At 40.0% G+C, this 18089-nt stretch overlaps 1 protein-coding gene across 1 annotated transcript in view; it reads right to left on the reverse strand.

The window, feature by feature from the left end:
* The window catches only part of CHD6 (chromodomain helicase DNA binding protein 6), a 100419-nt gene that overhangs the window by 62847 nt on the left and 19483 nt on the right, over positions 1-18089 (reverse strand). The window contains exons 2-4 of the mRNA XM_075177520.1: positions 10707-10757; positions 7108-7592; positions 2395-2536 (exon numbers count right to left, since the gene is read on the reverse strand). Coding sequence (XP_075033621.1) covers positions 2395-2536; positions 7108-7592; positions 10707-10739 — 660 coding nt within the window. The 5' untranslated portion in view covers positions 10740-10757. The remainder of the gene's footprint in view (positions 1-2394; positions 2537-7107; positions 7593-10706; positions 10758-18089) is intronic.

Genomic DNA, 18089 nt, shown 5'->3' on the forward strand with positions numbered 1-18089 from the left:
CTTTTTATTTAGTACCGGTGAAAGCGTAGCTAAACAAAACAGGAAGACAAGATGAAGGGCCCACAGGGCATCCGCTTAGGTTGTCTGTGAATACTTCATCCTGGAGAAGCGCTCAATCTTTTGGTTCAACAGAGACACCATCATGCTGACATCTAGCTGACCCCACCTTAACACCAGCTGCTGAAATATCTCCAGGTGAAAAGACCATTTCCCCAGGATGAAGGGCCTGCCTGCTGAGAAAGTCAGCCTCCCAGTTTAATACATCTGGGATGAAGACTGCGGAAATAGCGGAAACATACTGTTCCATCCAACAGAAAAGTTTGTTCATCTCCCTCATGGCTAGAGCTCTTAGTGTTCCCCTGGTGATTTACTTACACACCTACCATAGCATTGTTGGACTGCACCTTTATGGGCCTTCCTCACAGAGTGTTGAGAAGTACTCTGATCTCCAACACACTGAAGGGAAGTTTGGACTCCTTCAGAGTCCAAACCCAATGAAACCAATTTTGGAGCACAGCAGGCCACCAGCCCTGAAGACTGCCATCAGTTGTCACCAATATCCAGTCCCAGATGGTGAACTTTTTTGAGGTTACCACTTTTCAGCCACCAGCGAAGTGAAACTATCAAATTCGGTGACGTAGAAAATGCCTGCTTGGAAAAAAGTTGGTGGTGTTCCAACTTAATTTTGAAGTGGAACACTTGTGAATGAAACGGTGCAAACTGTACCACATTGATGGCACCATCTTTACCAGAACCTTCAAGCATAAGTGTACCGACACCCACCTGTGAGCCAACAGGGACTTCACCAGTACCTGCAGCCCAGGAATATGGAAGAGCTCAGTTTGCATTCTAACACCAGGTGGTATCTAGGGTCACATCTGGATCTAAGAAAGGCCACCATCACCACCATTATCTTGATAAACACCCTCGGTGCTGTCGCCAAAGGATAGGGTCGGATACTGATAATGGCAAGATTGAACAGATTGGAATACGGACATACGCGTATTTGATGTCCATGGGCACCATGAACTCATCTTGATCTATGCTGCTGATGACTGACCGTAAAGACTCCATCTTGAACCTGTCCACCCTCAACTGCATATTTAGGGATTTCAGATTCAGAATAGGTCAAAAGGAGCCAGACTTCTGGATCAGGAAGAGGTTTGAGTAGAAAACCCTTTTCTTCCCCCCCCCCATGAAAATGAGGCATTGAATGGCCTCTCGTTGAGCCACACTGCTTTCTGCTAAAGAAAAAAACAAACAAAAAAAAAAAAAACACATCTGGGAGGGGAGATGCCTGGACATCGATTATGTATCCCTGTTGGAAGATGCCTCTCACTTAGGCTTCTGTGGTGGAACAGAACGACTGGTCCCTGAAGAGAATCAGATGGGCTCCCACCACAGGAGTGTGGGCAACCTGCCATTCATGCTGATTGTTTGTCGAAGGGCTTAGATGGTGGACACCTAAACCTGTCTATCGCTCTGCATCCCTCCCCTGGGGGCAGAAGACTGACCTCTTGAGGGTGACCTCTAGCCTTATTATAGGGACAAAATTAATGAGCTTAACACCCTGTGGTTTGAGCAATGTTTTTATCTAGCTCAGGTTCAAATAGGATCTCAGCAGAATAGAGAAGGGATTCCAGAGTCTACTCTGTGTCTACGACGTGCCTTATGGCAGAGGCAAAAAAAATCCTAGCCCTAATGAGCCCCATATCACTGGCAGCTTCCTCAAGATACTCAGAGGCCTCATGGATATGGTACACCAAACCTCTCGCCAACTGTTCCGTCAATCTTTCCATGGCTTTATTGACCCAACTAGGTCTAAGGGAAGCCCCTGCCAATGTGTAAACACTCTGAAGGGTTGTTTCAATGTTCTTATTTGTGCTGTCCCTTAAGGTAGCAACACTGGGAATAGTGGTCTACTGCGAAAAATCAGGCTATAGGAGCATCCACCTATTTTCCTATATTCCCGGGAGAGAATAACGTGCCTGAACTCTGTGGAAGACCAAATATTTACAGTCAGGTCTAGCCCACACCTCACTAAATGATCCTCCAATTGAGTGGGTGAAGGAAAAGAAACCGCCTGTTTCTTTTGCCTCTTAAGAGGGAAGTGTCTAGAAACTCCGATTATTCAGTGTCCATGATCGCAAGTGTCTGCCTATCAGCACACACAAAGTCCTCCACATCTTGTTACTTATAAGAATCCTGCTAAAGAAACAAGGAAACTTTACGGTCAGAGCCTTCTAAAGGTCCCACGTCCCCTTCCTCCCAGGAAGAGAAATTTTAACAAAATGAATGGACATGTTTTGGGATTAGCAGGAATATTTTGATATGGAGCAATAAGTTGGGAGGTTAAGGGGCAAGCAAATCTAAACAGAACATGCATTGACGTACCTGACTGTCCAGAGACTCCGTTGACTCCTCTGTGCTCTGAGAGTTCAGCAGGGACATGTCACTCTCCAAGTTCTCTTCACATAATTCAGCTTTCCGCTTTCCTTTCTTCTTTTTCTCTACTGGAGTTGGTCCCTGTTCTTTACTGTGAAGCAATAACAAAGATGTCTGGCCTTGTAACTACAATCATACAAATCCTATAGTAGTTCATCAGTGTCAGTCCCAGATGTAACTTTATTAGAGCCTTGGGCTTCTTTCACAGCCCTTCTCCCACTCAGTCCCTTGGTCACCACAACGTTCCACAGCCCTAAACATTAAATTAATCCACTAAATCCCATCTGTATAGAAGGAATAAATTTACCACTGATTAAAATGATCATCAATGCCCACTTATAATTAACTTGCATCGGTCTAGTGCAAGACAATGAAAGCAATGGTCTGACTGGTTTACAGTAAATGTCTGGCATTATTTTATTCTGACAGTCTACCAACTTTGCAATTTTGCAGCCCAAAAGCAAGAGTTTATAAATACATTGCCTAATCTTACTGACTTCTTACTGCGTTTTAAGCCACGTTTATACAATACCCAAAGCACTACATAGCAGCACTAAACAAACAAAATGTATTCAAAAACTTCAAATGACTTGTGCAAGCCAATCATTTTAATTCATCTGAATTCCATGTTTTCCCCCAACTGTTTCTCTGTAAACCTGGCGGCACCAGTACCAGTTAAAACATAAATGGCTTAAAAGTCCCGATTTTCTGGTCAATATCTCTGTAAGCATTTGGTCAAGGACTAATTATAGTATCTATGCTGAATATTAACTTTTTTATAACCACTAAAACAAGCACAACAAGCAGCCTTTTAATCCACTGAAGACTTTAGGCCTCAGCACTTGTTACATGGCCATTACCCCTCGGAGAAGCTCCTTGGGACAAGGACCTTCATTCTCGTGTTTCTATTACTCTTGGCATATTTACAACATGGAATTACACACACACAATTTATTTTGCAGCGGGATTTTGTGTTCACGTTACGACTTTGGGGGACATCTGCTTATCAGTGAGTCTCCTTATCTGTACAGCTGAGGACATTTTTGAGCCTGTTTACAGCTTTCATTGTATGTCATTCAATTACCAGTACTCCAGAGTAGTTTAAATGACTAAATACTTTAATTAGCCATAATTCTCATCAGACAAAGATATGCTCAATATGGCCAGGCGAACGTGGTTGAACACAGGGCTGATATTCACTACAGAAACGCATACATTCTATTACAAACCGAGGGACAAACATGCTCCCAGTCAATGACATCGCGTTAGACCAAATCCTGGCACATAAAGGAGGAACGTTTTTCTCCCTAAAACAGCCAGGAACCATGTGTAATAATAGAGATAGAAAAACAGTGCTTGGGCACGCAAATATATAAATCTGTTTCTCACCCTGTTAAATTTTTACAGGTGAATAGGGGGGTCATTGATTTCTGCGGGGAGATGCTAATGAAGTGCACACGGCTGTCTAAACAAAGATAATAGAGTAGACATGAAGGGGAAGAAGAACATACTCCACATTGCTAGGAGGGCCGTGTATACTGCGCTATTGGAGTCAATTATATCATTGTGAGCTTCCATCTCGGAATGTTGCGGGAGAAGGGAGAGAAGAAAAAATATCCATCTGAACCTTCTCACCTGTGATGCAGCATGTACCTGTCTCCACTACACAGCATTCACAAGTATCAGGATGTTCCATGTTGTATGAACACATATCTAGTCATGATCACACTGATTAGTAGCACACAGTGCTGCTCTGCCACGCAAGACAAACCTGAAATAACACACACTCAACATACTCCTCTATTTTTGATTACGCTTAAATTTATTTTGTAATGAGAGGTATAATTTAATAGTATTGGCACACTGACTGATCTACACAGGTGCAGAATGTGTGGAAAAAAAGCATTTCATTGACTCAGAGCATTGTGCCAGTGGGACTTTTAGAAAAATCTCAGCTGATTTTTCACGAGGAAAAATGAGTGGAGATTTTACTGTAGTAACTATAAAAATGCGCAGCCAATTAAATTCCCCCCATTGACTGATCTACACTTCCTGCTATGCGCAGACATAAGGTGCTGATAAAGGTTAGGTTTCTGTGGCAGACACACATAAGAACAGGAAACATCAGTGTTCCACTACTCAAAAGCATACCAAAGTCCAGAATGGCAAAATCTAGAATAACCAGAAATAGAACACAGACTTGTACAATTCAAACAATAATATACACATTAGAGAGATATATTTTATTTTTGCTCCCGCATTATTTTATGTATTTAAGACTCTTTTCATACCTTTCAAGCCTGTTGAAACATGAATCACTCTTTAAAAAACAAACTTGTTTTTAACAATGCCTTTTTAAATCCTATTACCTCGCACAATGAATATTAAGATGATATTCTGCTTTTCTGACCAAGTCTACAAATTCATAAACAAAAAAGGTCTCAATTGCAGCAGGAAAGCCTGAACTACGGACATTGAAAGGGGCAGGGCTTACAGTGAAGTGGGTGGGACTTTGTAAAAAAGTGGATGTAGCCTAGGGGGGTGGATCCTGACTCTACCCGGATAAACGTTGGGAGGTATGTAAATTTACTGTAGACCCAAACAAGATTAGATATTCTTGTATATCATAATGGGGCGGGCTGGAGAAGTGCAGGCAGTAAAGAGAAGCTGTAGCACTTCAGGAAGTCATTCAGTGATTAAAACATTTTAAACCTGCTTTTAGCAAATGAACAGAAAGTCTGCTAACATTGCACAATCACACTTACTCTTCATAGGGCTAGGAAACATATTAAAACAATTATTTTACCTATTTTTATTATCTGCAAAGAAAATATTATATTAGATTCACATGAAACCAGATATTTACATACTACTTAAGAGAAGATCCTGCTGCTAAGAAATACTTTCACCAGTATCTAACAAAATCGCATTACTTTATGCATCCACATTGGCACATAGCACATCAGTCAACACTGCAGCTGATGAAGAGTTATACATTATTATGCGGTTTAAGGTTGGTGTCACACACATCCCTTTTCACTGCATGTTGCAAGCGTCAATAATCCCTCCAAAGATATTCATTTCTAACAGTAAAACATAGAGGATGTCACACGAGAAAATTGATAGCTCACTTTTCAAAACGCTGCAAAGCACTCAATACGCTCTCCAACTGGAATACATGGTATGTGAGCACACCCTGCCATACAGTGTTTTAAGTGTTCATTATAGGCTGTGAGATTTAAAAGGAGCTTCAATTTTCAAGCTGCAATAAAAACACTATTTAAAACATGCATCTGATGTACAATGACCATTAGGTCTGTTTCTGTGGGTGTAACCTGTAGCATGGTTCGTGATGCACTTTCCATAGGATGTGACATGGTAATTAAGTGTTGGCTCTTTGCACCAGGAGTGGTGGAAGGCATAAACTTCCCAACCACTATCCTTACACCCACAAGGTGCCTTCCTGTGTGTGAGGATTAGTGGTAGGGCACTATCCCAATAATGAACCATACTCTGTGTAGACATGCGGTTATTTGGGAGTTACAGAATATTGTAACCTGTATTTAAATTTTATAGACACCCCATAGTTCTCTGTACCCAGAGCGTCACCATGATACAGCCAGCAGAATAAAATATTGCAGTGTTGACAGCTTTCTTGTCCTCATGACTAACCAGGAAAATTAAATGTCAAATGAACCGCACAAGTCTATTGGCCTAGTCGAATCTAGTCCCGATTGGTTGGCTCGGTGCAGTCTAGCCCCTCTCCCAGATTGGCCATCCTGCTGACATCACCCACTAGGATTGGTCCAGTGTTTCAAGTGCTTATTTAAATGCATGTTAGTGTGAAACTGCTTTAGGCTCTATTGAAAGAGCACATGTTGATGTATCTGGGTGTTTACTACCTTTAGTGATATTTATTGCTCAGTAGCTCATATAATATCCATTTAATCATAAAGATCCTGCTCTATTCCTGAAATACACTGATACATGCTGTATTCCTGTGACCTACAGGTAAATGCAAACACGCTCATCCATCCCCCAACTGTCCTGTATTGAACCCAGAGCAATGAGTCAACTCTGCTCAGCCTGCTGCCCTGCAGTCAGGAAGAACCAGTCAGAATTCACAATGACGTGCTGCAGCAGCTACACACACCACTCAGGAGAAAACATTCCAGGTGCCGGCTATAACAGAGACTATTCTCCTACAACTAGGGGCGCCACAGTGGTGCACTGTTGGCACTGACAGTCGGTGAGCGCCTGGTCGCTGAGTAGCAACATTATGATTGGTCAGTAAAGGCAGGTTCCCGATCAGAGGAGCCTCCAACACAGGACAACAAAAACAACGGCACTAGCTGCAAAAATTATTATTTAACTTGAATGTTTAGTTATCACTATTTCATGCAGTAATATTGAATAGAAATGATATCTATTTTTAATAGCTTTCCATTGTAAACCATCAGTAGAAAAAAATGCTCGTCTTCTGAAACATTATAACTACTATGCCAGATTGTCTCTGAAATCTCAAAATACATAGATTTATGTTCATATAACACCGGTACTAATAATAATGTAGGCTACATGTGGCTCTCCAAGCAGGATTACAAATACATGCACGTCATATCCTTTTCTAGCACAAGTTACCCAAAATTGCACAAAGCTTACCTTGTTTTCTTAGATTTGGTTTTAGCAACCATGTCTGAATTGGCCTTCTTCTCTTTCGGAGGTTTTGGCTCCCTTGGCTTCCTGGGCTTCTTCGGCTCCTTGGGATTCTTCGGTTGCTTGGGTTCCTTGGCCTCTTTGGGCTCCTTCATCTTCTTAGTTTCTTTTATTTTCTTGGGCTCCTTCTTTTTCTTTGGTTTAGTCTCCTTTTCCTCCCCTTGTTCCTTTTTTTTCCGTTTTTTCTTTACACCCGTTCCGCCCCCTCCGCTGTCCTCCATCCCGTTAAGATGGGTCCCTAATCCCAGTTCAGAAGATTCCTGTCCAGGGTACAGTTCATTCTCGGGCAGGAGCCGAGAGGGAGTGTCCAAAAGCGTTACAGGATGGAAATCTTCAAGACTAGATTCGGAAAAAGGGGCAAGTACTTGGCGTTCACAGGATATTGAGGCAGTGGACATTGGTGAATAGCTAAGTGCTTTCCGGTTAGGTAGCTGACAGAATGAAGAGAAAATTAATACATTAAAATAATTACAAAGATGTACAATAGTTGAAGACACAGAAAACACAGCATTTATAAAACGGAAGCTCCTTATTGCACGTGTCTTTTTATAAAAAAAATGAAACCCTTATTATTTTTCTGGTATTGTTCAATATTTAAACTAGTACATTGTCCAGGCTGTGTCAAAATTCATTGTTACCGTAAACAGGAATGATCACAACTTATTGTGGCAGCAGAAAGTAAAAACATATTGACACACTCAGAATACCAACATTAAAACTTTGTCATGTGAAGATACAAGCAATTTAATAAGGAATATGACTGACAAATCATGCTGAACTGTGAATGTGACAATCTGTTTACACATGATAAATATACAGCACCTCATGAGGTTGGGAGATTGTGTTGCCATTTACAGATTTTCTAAGAAAATGTAAGATTTGTTTATTTGTGAAGTTACACTATTGGTTGTCTGCTTTTCATAGCCCCTCACTCAGTGTTCTCCCCAGCACCTATATTCTGTGTGCTCTCTCCGGCTGTTTTCACTTGCCACCCGGCTGTTGGGAGTCCTATTATAATAGAATAAATTATTGTTTCTCCTATTAGAACAGGAACGACAGCCAGCAGTGTGTGTTAGACCACTGACCATCAGTTTTACCAGTCCTGGCAGGTGTGGGCAATAACCTCCAAAATATTTTAATATTATTGCAGAGCAATGCAACTGCCCCCACCCCAGTTGTCAAACTTTTCTGGGGAAGAAAAGCAAGTTGCTTAATCAATGTATTATAAATGTGTGTGTGAGCTGACATATGTGAGCCATTCACCACTTACAAGGCCTTCCCTTATAGGATTGGTGGTAACTAATCAGTGAGAGCACAAATATTGTGTCACATAAAAAATAAAAATTTAAATACTGTCAACAACCCACAATAACAGACAGCTCAAAATATGCCAACACCACAAAAACATGTCTAAGTAGTTAGCTTGATTGTTGCCGCCTACAGTTGGCTCTACTGAGTTTATGCTGGATGACTGCCTGCAACTCAGAGCCTCCACCTAGGGCAGTGATGGCTAACCTGTGACACTCCAGGTGTTGTGAAACTACAAGTCCCAGCATGCTTTGCCAGTAGATAACTAGCTGATAGCTGGCAGAGCATGCTGGGACTTGTAGTTTCACAACACCTGGAGTGTCACAGGTTAGCCATCACTGACCTAGGGCTTTCCACCATCCAGTTTCTTACACTTCTTCTACTGGTCTCAAGGCCTCTGCGCCCCCATAGCCCAATCCAAGTCTTGATGGTGCATGCTGTCCTCAGCATTTTGCAGCCCTCCACACCACAACAGACCTCACTAAGCCTATTGTCTGGGTCATCTATCCTATGTCTCATGTCAACCCCTCTCCTTCCTCCTCACTTGTCCAGGTTAGGTCTTATGTTGAATTGTTTCTGTATGCCATGCGATTTGTTCTGTTAACTGCATCCATGCATTTATTATTCCGCTTATCTACACCCATGTTCCCACTGTTATTCTCAGTGTTCTTATTTACGCCTTATCCGTATATCTCAGGCTCCATGGACTCTGACGCCATATAAACGATGACAATGACGCAAGTCTGAAACCTAGGTTCAGTCACAGAAATTCATCTTTAAAAGGCCATTAAACTTAAAATACAAGTCATCGCAATGACCCTGCAACGTTAGACGTTAAGTTTACTAAGCAGTGACATTTATGGTGAGTGACTGGCTATACGGTCTTCCAATACAGTTACAAGAATCAGTCTGCAAAGCAAACAAATCTCCCCCATTTACCACACTATAATCTCAAACACCATCAGTTCTGTACATACGGTATTTGTGAGTACAGTATGTTAATAACCTATCTACAAAAACCTTACATTTTAGTCTTCGTGGTCATTCCACACGAAGGCTAGGTACACACTGGAGCGTTTTTGTCCAATAATCGGGCAAATCAGCCGACATACAACCGTTCAGTCAGAAGTCGGGTTAGTGTGTATAGTGACACGACGGTCGAAAGGCATTCCAAAGTGCCGATTATCGTCTGATTTGGTTGGACATACGGTTTAATATTTTCCCATCAATCACCGACTGATCATGTACTGTGTATGCACTCATGCTCACGATCTCCATAGAGTTTAAAGAGTCGTGTTCTTTTCAGCCGATGCAGGCAATGAATGTCCTGGTGACTAAATGTAGAGAGTGCTGTAGAAGGAACTATTAATTTGTTTGTTCTGAGAGAGAATGTTTCGTTTTAGAGTCACAGAAGCGAACGAAATTCGTTAGGGCATGTGGATAGCTATAACAAGGCGGTTTTAATCAGTGTGACAATGTGACAAGAATGAATGAATAAATATTATGCTGTCATTCTCTGAAGACTAGAGGACCAGATGAAGAGCACAGATCTGAAGGTAAATTGAGTCAGTTTGTATTCATGAAATCGCCAGACTGATCGGACCTACAGTCGTAGGTACACTCGTTTGAGATTGACTGTCGGAAAATTCTTCAGTGTGTACCCAGCCTTAGATTTCTGGTTCATCAAATCTGGACAGATTTAAACTAGCCTAAAACAAATGAAAAAAAAAACCCAAAAAAAAAAAACCCACAACAGTAGCCCGACCGGGCTAAAAGCTGCTATATATTAGGGGTCAGCAGGAATATTATGCTTTTATGAAAGGGCAGCTAGTTAGAGCTCTGTGATCAGGCGTCTTGACTCAAGGCCCCAAGCAACATACGAGAACCAAGTCAATTGGACAAGCGATTCTTGCTCTAATGAATTAGAGTAAAGCACCCATCTTCTCTATCCTCCCAGACATTTTAGCTGGAGAGCACAGCAGTCTGGTAGGCGATACAATCTCCCATAAAAAGTAGATATTTTTATTGAAAGTAAATAATCCTTTTTTTTTTTCAATTTAATAGCTTAGGCTTTGTTCACATTGAGAAGTATTTAAAACTATATAGCTTTTTTTGTTTTTAAACTGTTCCAGTCATTAATTAAAACACTTATTTTTAGGCATTTCTAAAATATTAAAAACACATATTGTGACCAGAAAGATAAGTTATATTAATTCAGCAAATAGAACAATACCAACCTGCTGCTCTTGTTTCTGTATTTTCATGATCATAAATAAAAGGTTTTGCACCTAAGAAACACAAAAACACAAAACAAGCTTTTAACATAAAACAAGTTAACACTTCATACAATGTTAAATCAATATCTGTGTACCATAAAGCTGAGGCATCCCCACCAAATACAGACTTTACTCTCATAAAGGCAAAAGACTACTTTATTTCAGTTTGAAACAGTATTTATTGCCACTGCAGAATAAGGCTTAATTTGTTGTAACAAGCAAATGCAGCTCTGGGACATATCCCATTACATATTAATAAAAAGGAACATCATGCCTATCTCATATTGAAAATTCAGAGACAAATAGAGAAAAATAAGCCACTCTTACAATATGATGCAATTTCTGTTAGTCCACACAAAAAAAAAAAAAATGTCTTAGGGACTGTTTTATCATGTTCTGTGTTGTTCCCTGTCACAGTACACGTTTAGAGTTGATTAAAATTCTTATTAACTTGCAAGTATCAAATAAGTAAATATCACTTGTTCTGCAACCCTGACATTTGAGTATGTACTTTACATACTGGACTTTTGAGACGGTGAGGTTAATCTGAACATGACAGTAAAAAATAAAGAGACAGTTTGCAGACAGACTGTTTCACTGTTCTTGGAACTCATCAATGATAGTCATTTCCTACTCATCGTGTGCAATACAATAGAAACATCCTTACTGAAACAATGAATGATCAGTGGGTAAAAGGCTGCCATACAGTGGGTATGAAAAGTGTACACATTCTTATGGAATCTGTAGATGCTGGAGATTGATGTCAAGGCTAAAATCAAGATTAATCATGTCAGACCATTTTCTACCTTTAATGTGACCTTGAAATCAACAAAATTCAAGTGAAAAACAAATGGACAATTTTTAGGAAAAATAAATGAAATACAAAGCCTACAATAACCTAGTCGCATTTGTGTACACACTCTTTCATAATGTGGCAATAGCACATACAGCACATATATAACACACACACACGTTAGTTTGAATGCTGTGAGCTAATAAACCATTGTACGGTCAGTTGCTTTTAGATCCTATTAGTGTTGGCAACAAGTTGGAGCATTTCAACAAACAGTGGGTCTTGCAGCTCACCCACTTGAGTGGTTTCTCGAGCTGCATTCCAAAACAGAATGCAACTAAAAAAAAAAAAAATGAACAGAGAAACAGCACGCCAGAGATCCATGCATGTGCTGCACAGCCTCTTCTGTCCACAAGGACAGCAGTAATATACACAATTCAAATGGAGACCACAAGACAACGGTGATGAAATAATTTTCTCATGGAAACCTCTGAGCCACACATACTACTGCTTTCTGTGTCAATGGTAGAGAGCGCAGGAGAGAGATCAATGGCTCTTATTCAGTATCGTTTCCCTGGCAGTTTTCTCCATATTCCGTTTGGAGCAGAGCACGAGAAATCGCATCGCAATGTGGAGGAATCATTGTGTTTGGGGACACCAATGAAGGATTAAATAAAATGAGTAGAGACTGTCAGGATGGGTTGTTTTTTTAACAACCTGGAAAAAAAATAACACGTGCATAAAGAGGCTAAATACGTTTACATCAGTGGTTCCCAAACTTTTTCAGTCTCCATAATTTTTTGCACCCCTCCAAAATAATTACCGAACAGTCCCGTTTTATAAGTAGTTGGGTCAAAATAACGTAAGAAATATTTAGGTCAGGACAGAAATACTTAGTAAGTTGTTTGCAAAATGAATACACATAAATCCAAGGGAAAATAATATTTTATATATTTTTTCAATAATATTTCTGTCAAAGAATAATTTACAGCTAATATTCAGAGGAATAAGATCAAACAAAATAAAACAACATGTACAAAAATCATCACAGTGTCCCTTCACGATCACACACTGTGCCCCCTTCTTCATTCGTATTGCCCCTAAATTGCCGTTTCCTTTTACAATTTCCCTTTTATTTCTTTATTTACCATACTTGGCCTTCTTTCTTTTATTTCTTCTGTCTTCTTACCAATCCGGCGGCGACCGGGACCCAGCGTCCTCCTCTCTCCTGCCGCTTCTCACTGAATATGTCGGGCATGACATCTTCATGTGAAAAGCGAGGGAGAAGGAGGATGCTGGGTCTCAGGCGCCGCCGGATTGGTACGTTTATTGCTTTGTTTTTCCTGAGCACGGCACCCTTGCGACAGCGACCCCTGGAAGCCGCGGGGCACACTTTAGGAACTACTGGTTTACATGGATAAGAATATTAAACATTTATGAAGACCAGTTGCATTTTTTTGAACTACATCCACTATGAGGGAGATTAATTTGCTGGGAATGTGCCAGCTATCACGGTAAAAATCTCTGCACATTTTTCTGCGCACCTCTATGGGGTGCCAGAATAAAAAGAGTGGAGATTCATAAAAAGAGTGGAGATCCCTGCCATAATATCAGCGTGATATGTGTGTATATATATATATATATATATATATATATATATATATATATATATATATATACACACATTTTTTTCAATTGGCATAAACAGATCTGCACAGGCTTAGAAAAAAAATTAGCATTTTAGCAAACTATAAGATATGCTACAAAATTATGGAGGGAATGATTTTGCAACATACTTTATGCTTTATTAAATCACTAATTGTTTTTTCTAAGCCTGTGCTCGCCTGTTCATTGTAATTGAACATGTGTATTTATAAAAAATAAACACTTTGCCTGTCCAGCACTAACTAAACTCAAGTCACTCCTGACTAACAAACTAAAACAAAACATAAGAAGTTCCAGCACAGTTTCTCATGACAAGGATCAAGCTTCCTCTCATGAGAATCTGCAGTCCTCTTCCGCAGGTAGTGAGAGTGAATCCACTGCCTAGCAGCCTTTTAAACACAGCTCACAGACGCCAGCACTAATCAGTCTCCCAGCAGAACAGAAGACCTGCACTGGGCCTTGTAAATGGAGCCCACCCTTCTCTTCTCAACAACAACCCCAGGGACCCTTTAACAGCTTTTCTCTAAAACTAAACATCTCTCTGGGAATCATTTCCCAAACAAACACTCTCCCTGGGGTTTTTAAGACAGGCATGTTAAAAACCTGGGACTAATATACCTGCCAGTAAACACATTCCATCTCTCCTGTCCTGAATTCATCAAAATCTGGTGTTGTTCTTTAACTATGGAAAACTCCAGTGTCACATTTTTGATTCTCTATGGGGGAGATTCAATTAGCCGCGAAGTGTCTCCAGAACGTCTGCGATACACGTCGAGGCGGCGATTTCACAAATCTCCCCTCATTTTTACCTGCACCTCTATAACTGAGCAGAGATTTCTACTGTAATTGCTGACAATGCGCGCGGCATGATGTCCCCACGCCATATTGCCAGCAACTGAGTTAGCCCCTATGTGGCATGTATTTCACAATCCATGTTTATGCTCTTTAAACATTGATAAGCACAGAGTTTAGTTTCAATAGCTATACCTTTTATTTTGTTTTTACCATTGTGTGACTTTACTATTACTTTATTATCTCTACTACCCCAGTCCAAAAAAAAATCCTAACTTAAATAAAATGTGGCCCTCCATGCTGAATAAATTCAACACTAGGGTGGAACTAAAATAGTTATTCTGAATGTTAAATACCCCAATACTGTAAAAAGTGTTCTGGTTATTAGGGGGTAAAAGATCAACTCAGTCACAAAAGGATTAAATAATCCCAGACCCATATGGGTTATTCTGGAAAGTTTTCATGCATCTGCAACTTTAAAATAGAGCTTTTCAAACGCAAGACTGCAGAAATGTGTGCAACTTAATATCTAGAGTATAGAGATATGTTCATCACAAAGATGCAGCCGTCATCACCATCATCAACATGGAAAATTACACCAGACCAATGGAGACGCATACCAAAGGATACATGCAAGTCAAAGTCGGATAAATCTCCAAGTGGCGTGGTTGACATGTGCCTACTGTACTGAACATACATGTGAAAGCACTTGACAGGCCTGTCCGAGCACTGGGGCCTGCAAATCTAGGATACACTAAAAACTTAAACTTCAGCTATAAGTTCAGTGCAATCGCAAGACTACCAAGTTTACACATCACTATTACATAGCGCTAATAGACTTATGGCAAACTCTAAATTAGGCTTAATGTATCAATATGTTGAAAACTGGTTTCATTTACTAATAAAACCTGAACAATGAATTTGGCTTTAATCAGAAAAAGATGCTTCTATATTACAGGTAAAAAGGTGTATTATCCTGACACAGGTTTTTCCATACTTTGGAGCACAACTAAAACATAATACATTACATTTAAAAACATACCCATCTTTTTTCTCCATATAAACTTTGTTTACCACAGTGACTGTCAGTGGAGACACTTAGTGATTCCCATGGGCCTGATTCATTAAGGAACTTAGGCAAGAATTTTCTTATTTAAGTCTCCTGGACAAAACAATGTTGCAATGCAAGGGGTGAAAACTAGCTTTCTATTTTGCACATAAGTTAAATACTGACTGTTTTTTCATGTAGCATACAAATATCAACTTTAAATTTCAGTGTACAAATAAATTATCAAGTATTTCTGTGCTACATGAAAAAAAAGAGTCAGTATTTAACTTATGTGCAAAATAGAAAGCTAGTTTTCACCCCTTGCATTGCAACATTATTTTTGTCCAGGAGACTTAAATAAGAAAATTCTTGCCTAAGTTCCTTAATGAATCGGGCCCTATGTCTGTGTGTATGACTGATCAGAAGCATTTACCCTTTTGTTCTGGATATATTTTTTTTTTAGACGTTTTTAAATAATATGTTTCCAGATACAAGGTCCAATAACTGTATATGACTTTTTTATTTGTATTAATGGACTATTAAAAGTGTGATCAGCTGACATGGCATGTGAATAAGACATTTTTACATACATTCTAAGCCCAATATGCAACCCATTCTTCCCCGCATTGTTGTAATGATCTCTGTTAGAATCTAATGGACAATCTTTTGCACAGCTAAACCAATTCCGTCCTGGAGGCCTCATGAGAAAAGAAGCAATGTGTAGACAGACGCAGAAAGCATCTATGTCCTTCAAACACCACATCCATTGCTTACAGGTCTAAAACTAATCTCTTTCTGGCAGTCACATCGCCAGGCTCTGCTTTCTGCTGCAATGTGCTCTGTGATGGCTGCCAGAGTGTGGCAGCGCCGCCTCTTTTTAGAGACTTTGGGTGAAATTGTCACACACACTAATATATAATATATATATATATATATATACACACACACACACACACACACACACCTGTTATTTTCTCTAATTATACAAAATGGATGAGGTTCGAGCAGCAAACTGAACCATCTCTGCAGTGAGAACTCAATAACGTACAGTTGCTTTTTACTTCATGAATCTTGCTTGTAAGAGAGGAAGGGTTAAAAGAAGTCATTGCTGATCTTAGTTCAATCCCAACACAGGCTTATGTTTAACACGTGCTGATGAACATAGAACTTTAACAACCTCTTGGAATTTCTAGCATCCTGTGCTGCATTCTCTATAAATTCTGACTGTTCCCAAGCTTAAGGCTCATTTAAAACCCACAATATGTGCATGCATATTTCAAACTGCATGCCCACTTGGGGCTCTTTAGACACACCCCTATAAAATCCATCTGCACCTATATTTGCGGGGTTAGCGGATACACCTCAATACTGTTTCCACCGCATTGTGGAAACAGTAAAAGGGCACATCAAAGTCCAACCAACTACCACTTTAGGACAGCCAACCTCATTAACTTTAAAGGCATAATATTTTCCTAAAATGCTACTTGGCTTAACTTCATTAGGTATTACATTTTTCATGACTGTGAGGGAATATTGGGACTTTGTTACAATTGTAAGGTGCAAAACACATACGTAATGTAGAGATGAGACTCAAACCAAGGGGGTGTGGTGGGGGGGGGGGGGGGGGCGCAAGGGTTCATCCTTTTGGAAAAAGGCTGTGCCCTCCTCTTCCACAAATCAAGCAACACCCCTTTATCTCCTTTAAATACTGTCGACCATCGAAACGGAATCTTATTCTTACCTGCCGAGGTAGGCCCACACATGTACATAATTCGTAGTTAGGAATGGGAGCACCCACTCCCCTGAATTACTCCCATCTGCTGTTAAACACTTTTGTACACCTGCAAATGCAGCACTCTAAACCTGCAAATCTGTGCACTTCTACATAATACAGGTGCACGTGCAAACCTGGTCAATCCCAAAGCAGCATTTGCAATGCAGGGCTGTTCTTTTACGGGTACTGGATCAGTAATTTCAATTACTCAGGTATTTATCTTATTAAAAACTATCATATATGTTTTTGAACAATTTAACTTTTATAGAAAAATCCCCCCTCCCCCAACATAAATTAATTGCAGTATTTTTATTGTATGACTCAAGCTCCATTTTTTTGTTTTAGAAGATATTATGTTTTCCCATGCCAGAGTCCCTCACAGTCCCTGGGAAACTGACCCCAGCCTTCACGTGTATTGGTGAATGACACCCTCAAAAGTTTTGAATAAATCTGCTGCGCAGTTAGTGCAAATGTAACAGTGAAACTGCCTGTAGAGCACTAGCTGGAGGTTATCTATAAAAGCTCATCAGATATTAAACAAAATGTTCTTGTTACACATTCTGCCGCAGGACACTTAAATTATATAATACCAACAGGTATCAAATAATAGATGAAAACTCAAAACTTCACATGCAAAAAAACTGTACACATTCAATGGAGTTCAAATAAAACATGTATATATATATATCAATTTAGTAAAAAAAAAATGGAAACACCAATATAAAGTCACTTAATATAGCGTTGGTTCAACACATGCTGCCTGTGTGTCGTGGTATCAACTATATGAATGTCTGAAATTGTGCAGGAGAGACACAGAACCATTCTTTCACAAGTAAGTCATTCAACAGATACCTAGTCGATGGTGGTTGAAATCAATGTCTCAGATGACTGAAAGATTACACCCAAACCATGCCAGGAAATTGCACACAACATTAACGAGCCACCAGAGCTCAAAGGCTGTAGCTTTCTTTAGGTTGACATCACACGTTCATTTGTTAAGAACATGGTGAAGGATTCATTCATCTGACCATATAACCCTCCTCTGCTCGGTAGAACACTGTCTGTGGTCTTCGCATCACTGAACTGCAAACATGCACTGACAGCTGCGATAAGACTTGTTCCTTGGAGATCACATAACTTTAGAGTACCTGTTGACCCAGCAATTCTATAAACACAGTTTTTGGCTTTTTGACCAGATGGGTATAATTCGCCACCCGTCTGTAGGGGTAAAGAAGGAATGAAGGGATGTCCTTCCTACACAGTTTATTTGGG

The sequence above is a fragment of the Mixophyes fleayi genome, chromosome 6, assembly GCF_038048845.1.
Source record: "Mixophyes fleayi isolate aMixFle1 chromosome 6, aMixFle1.hap1, whole genome shotgun sequence".
In the NCBI taxonomy this organism is placed as follows: Eukaryota; Metazoa; Chordata; class Amphibia; order Anura; family Limnodynastidae; genus Mixophyes; species Mixophyes fleayi.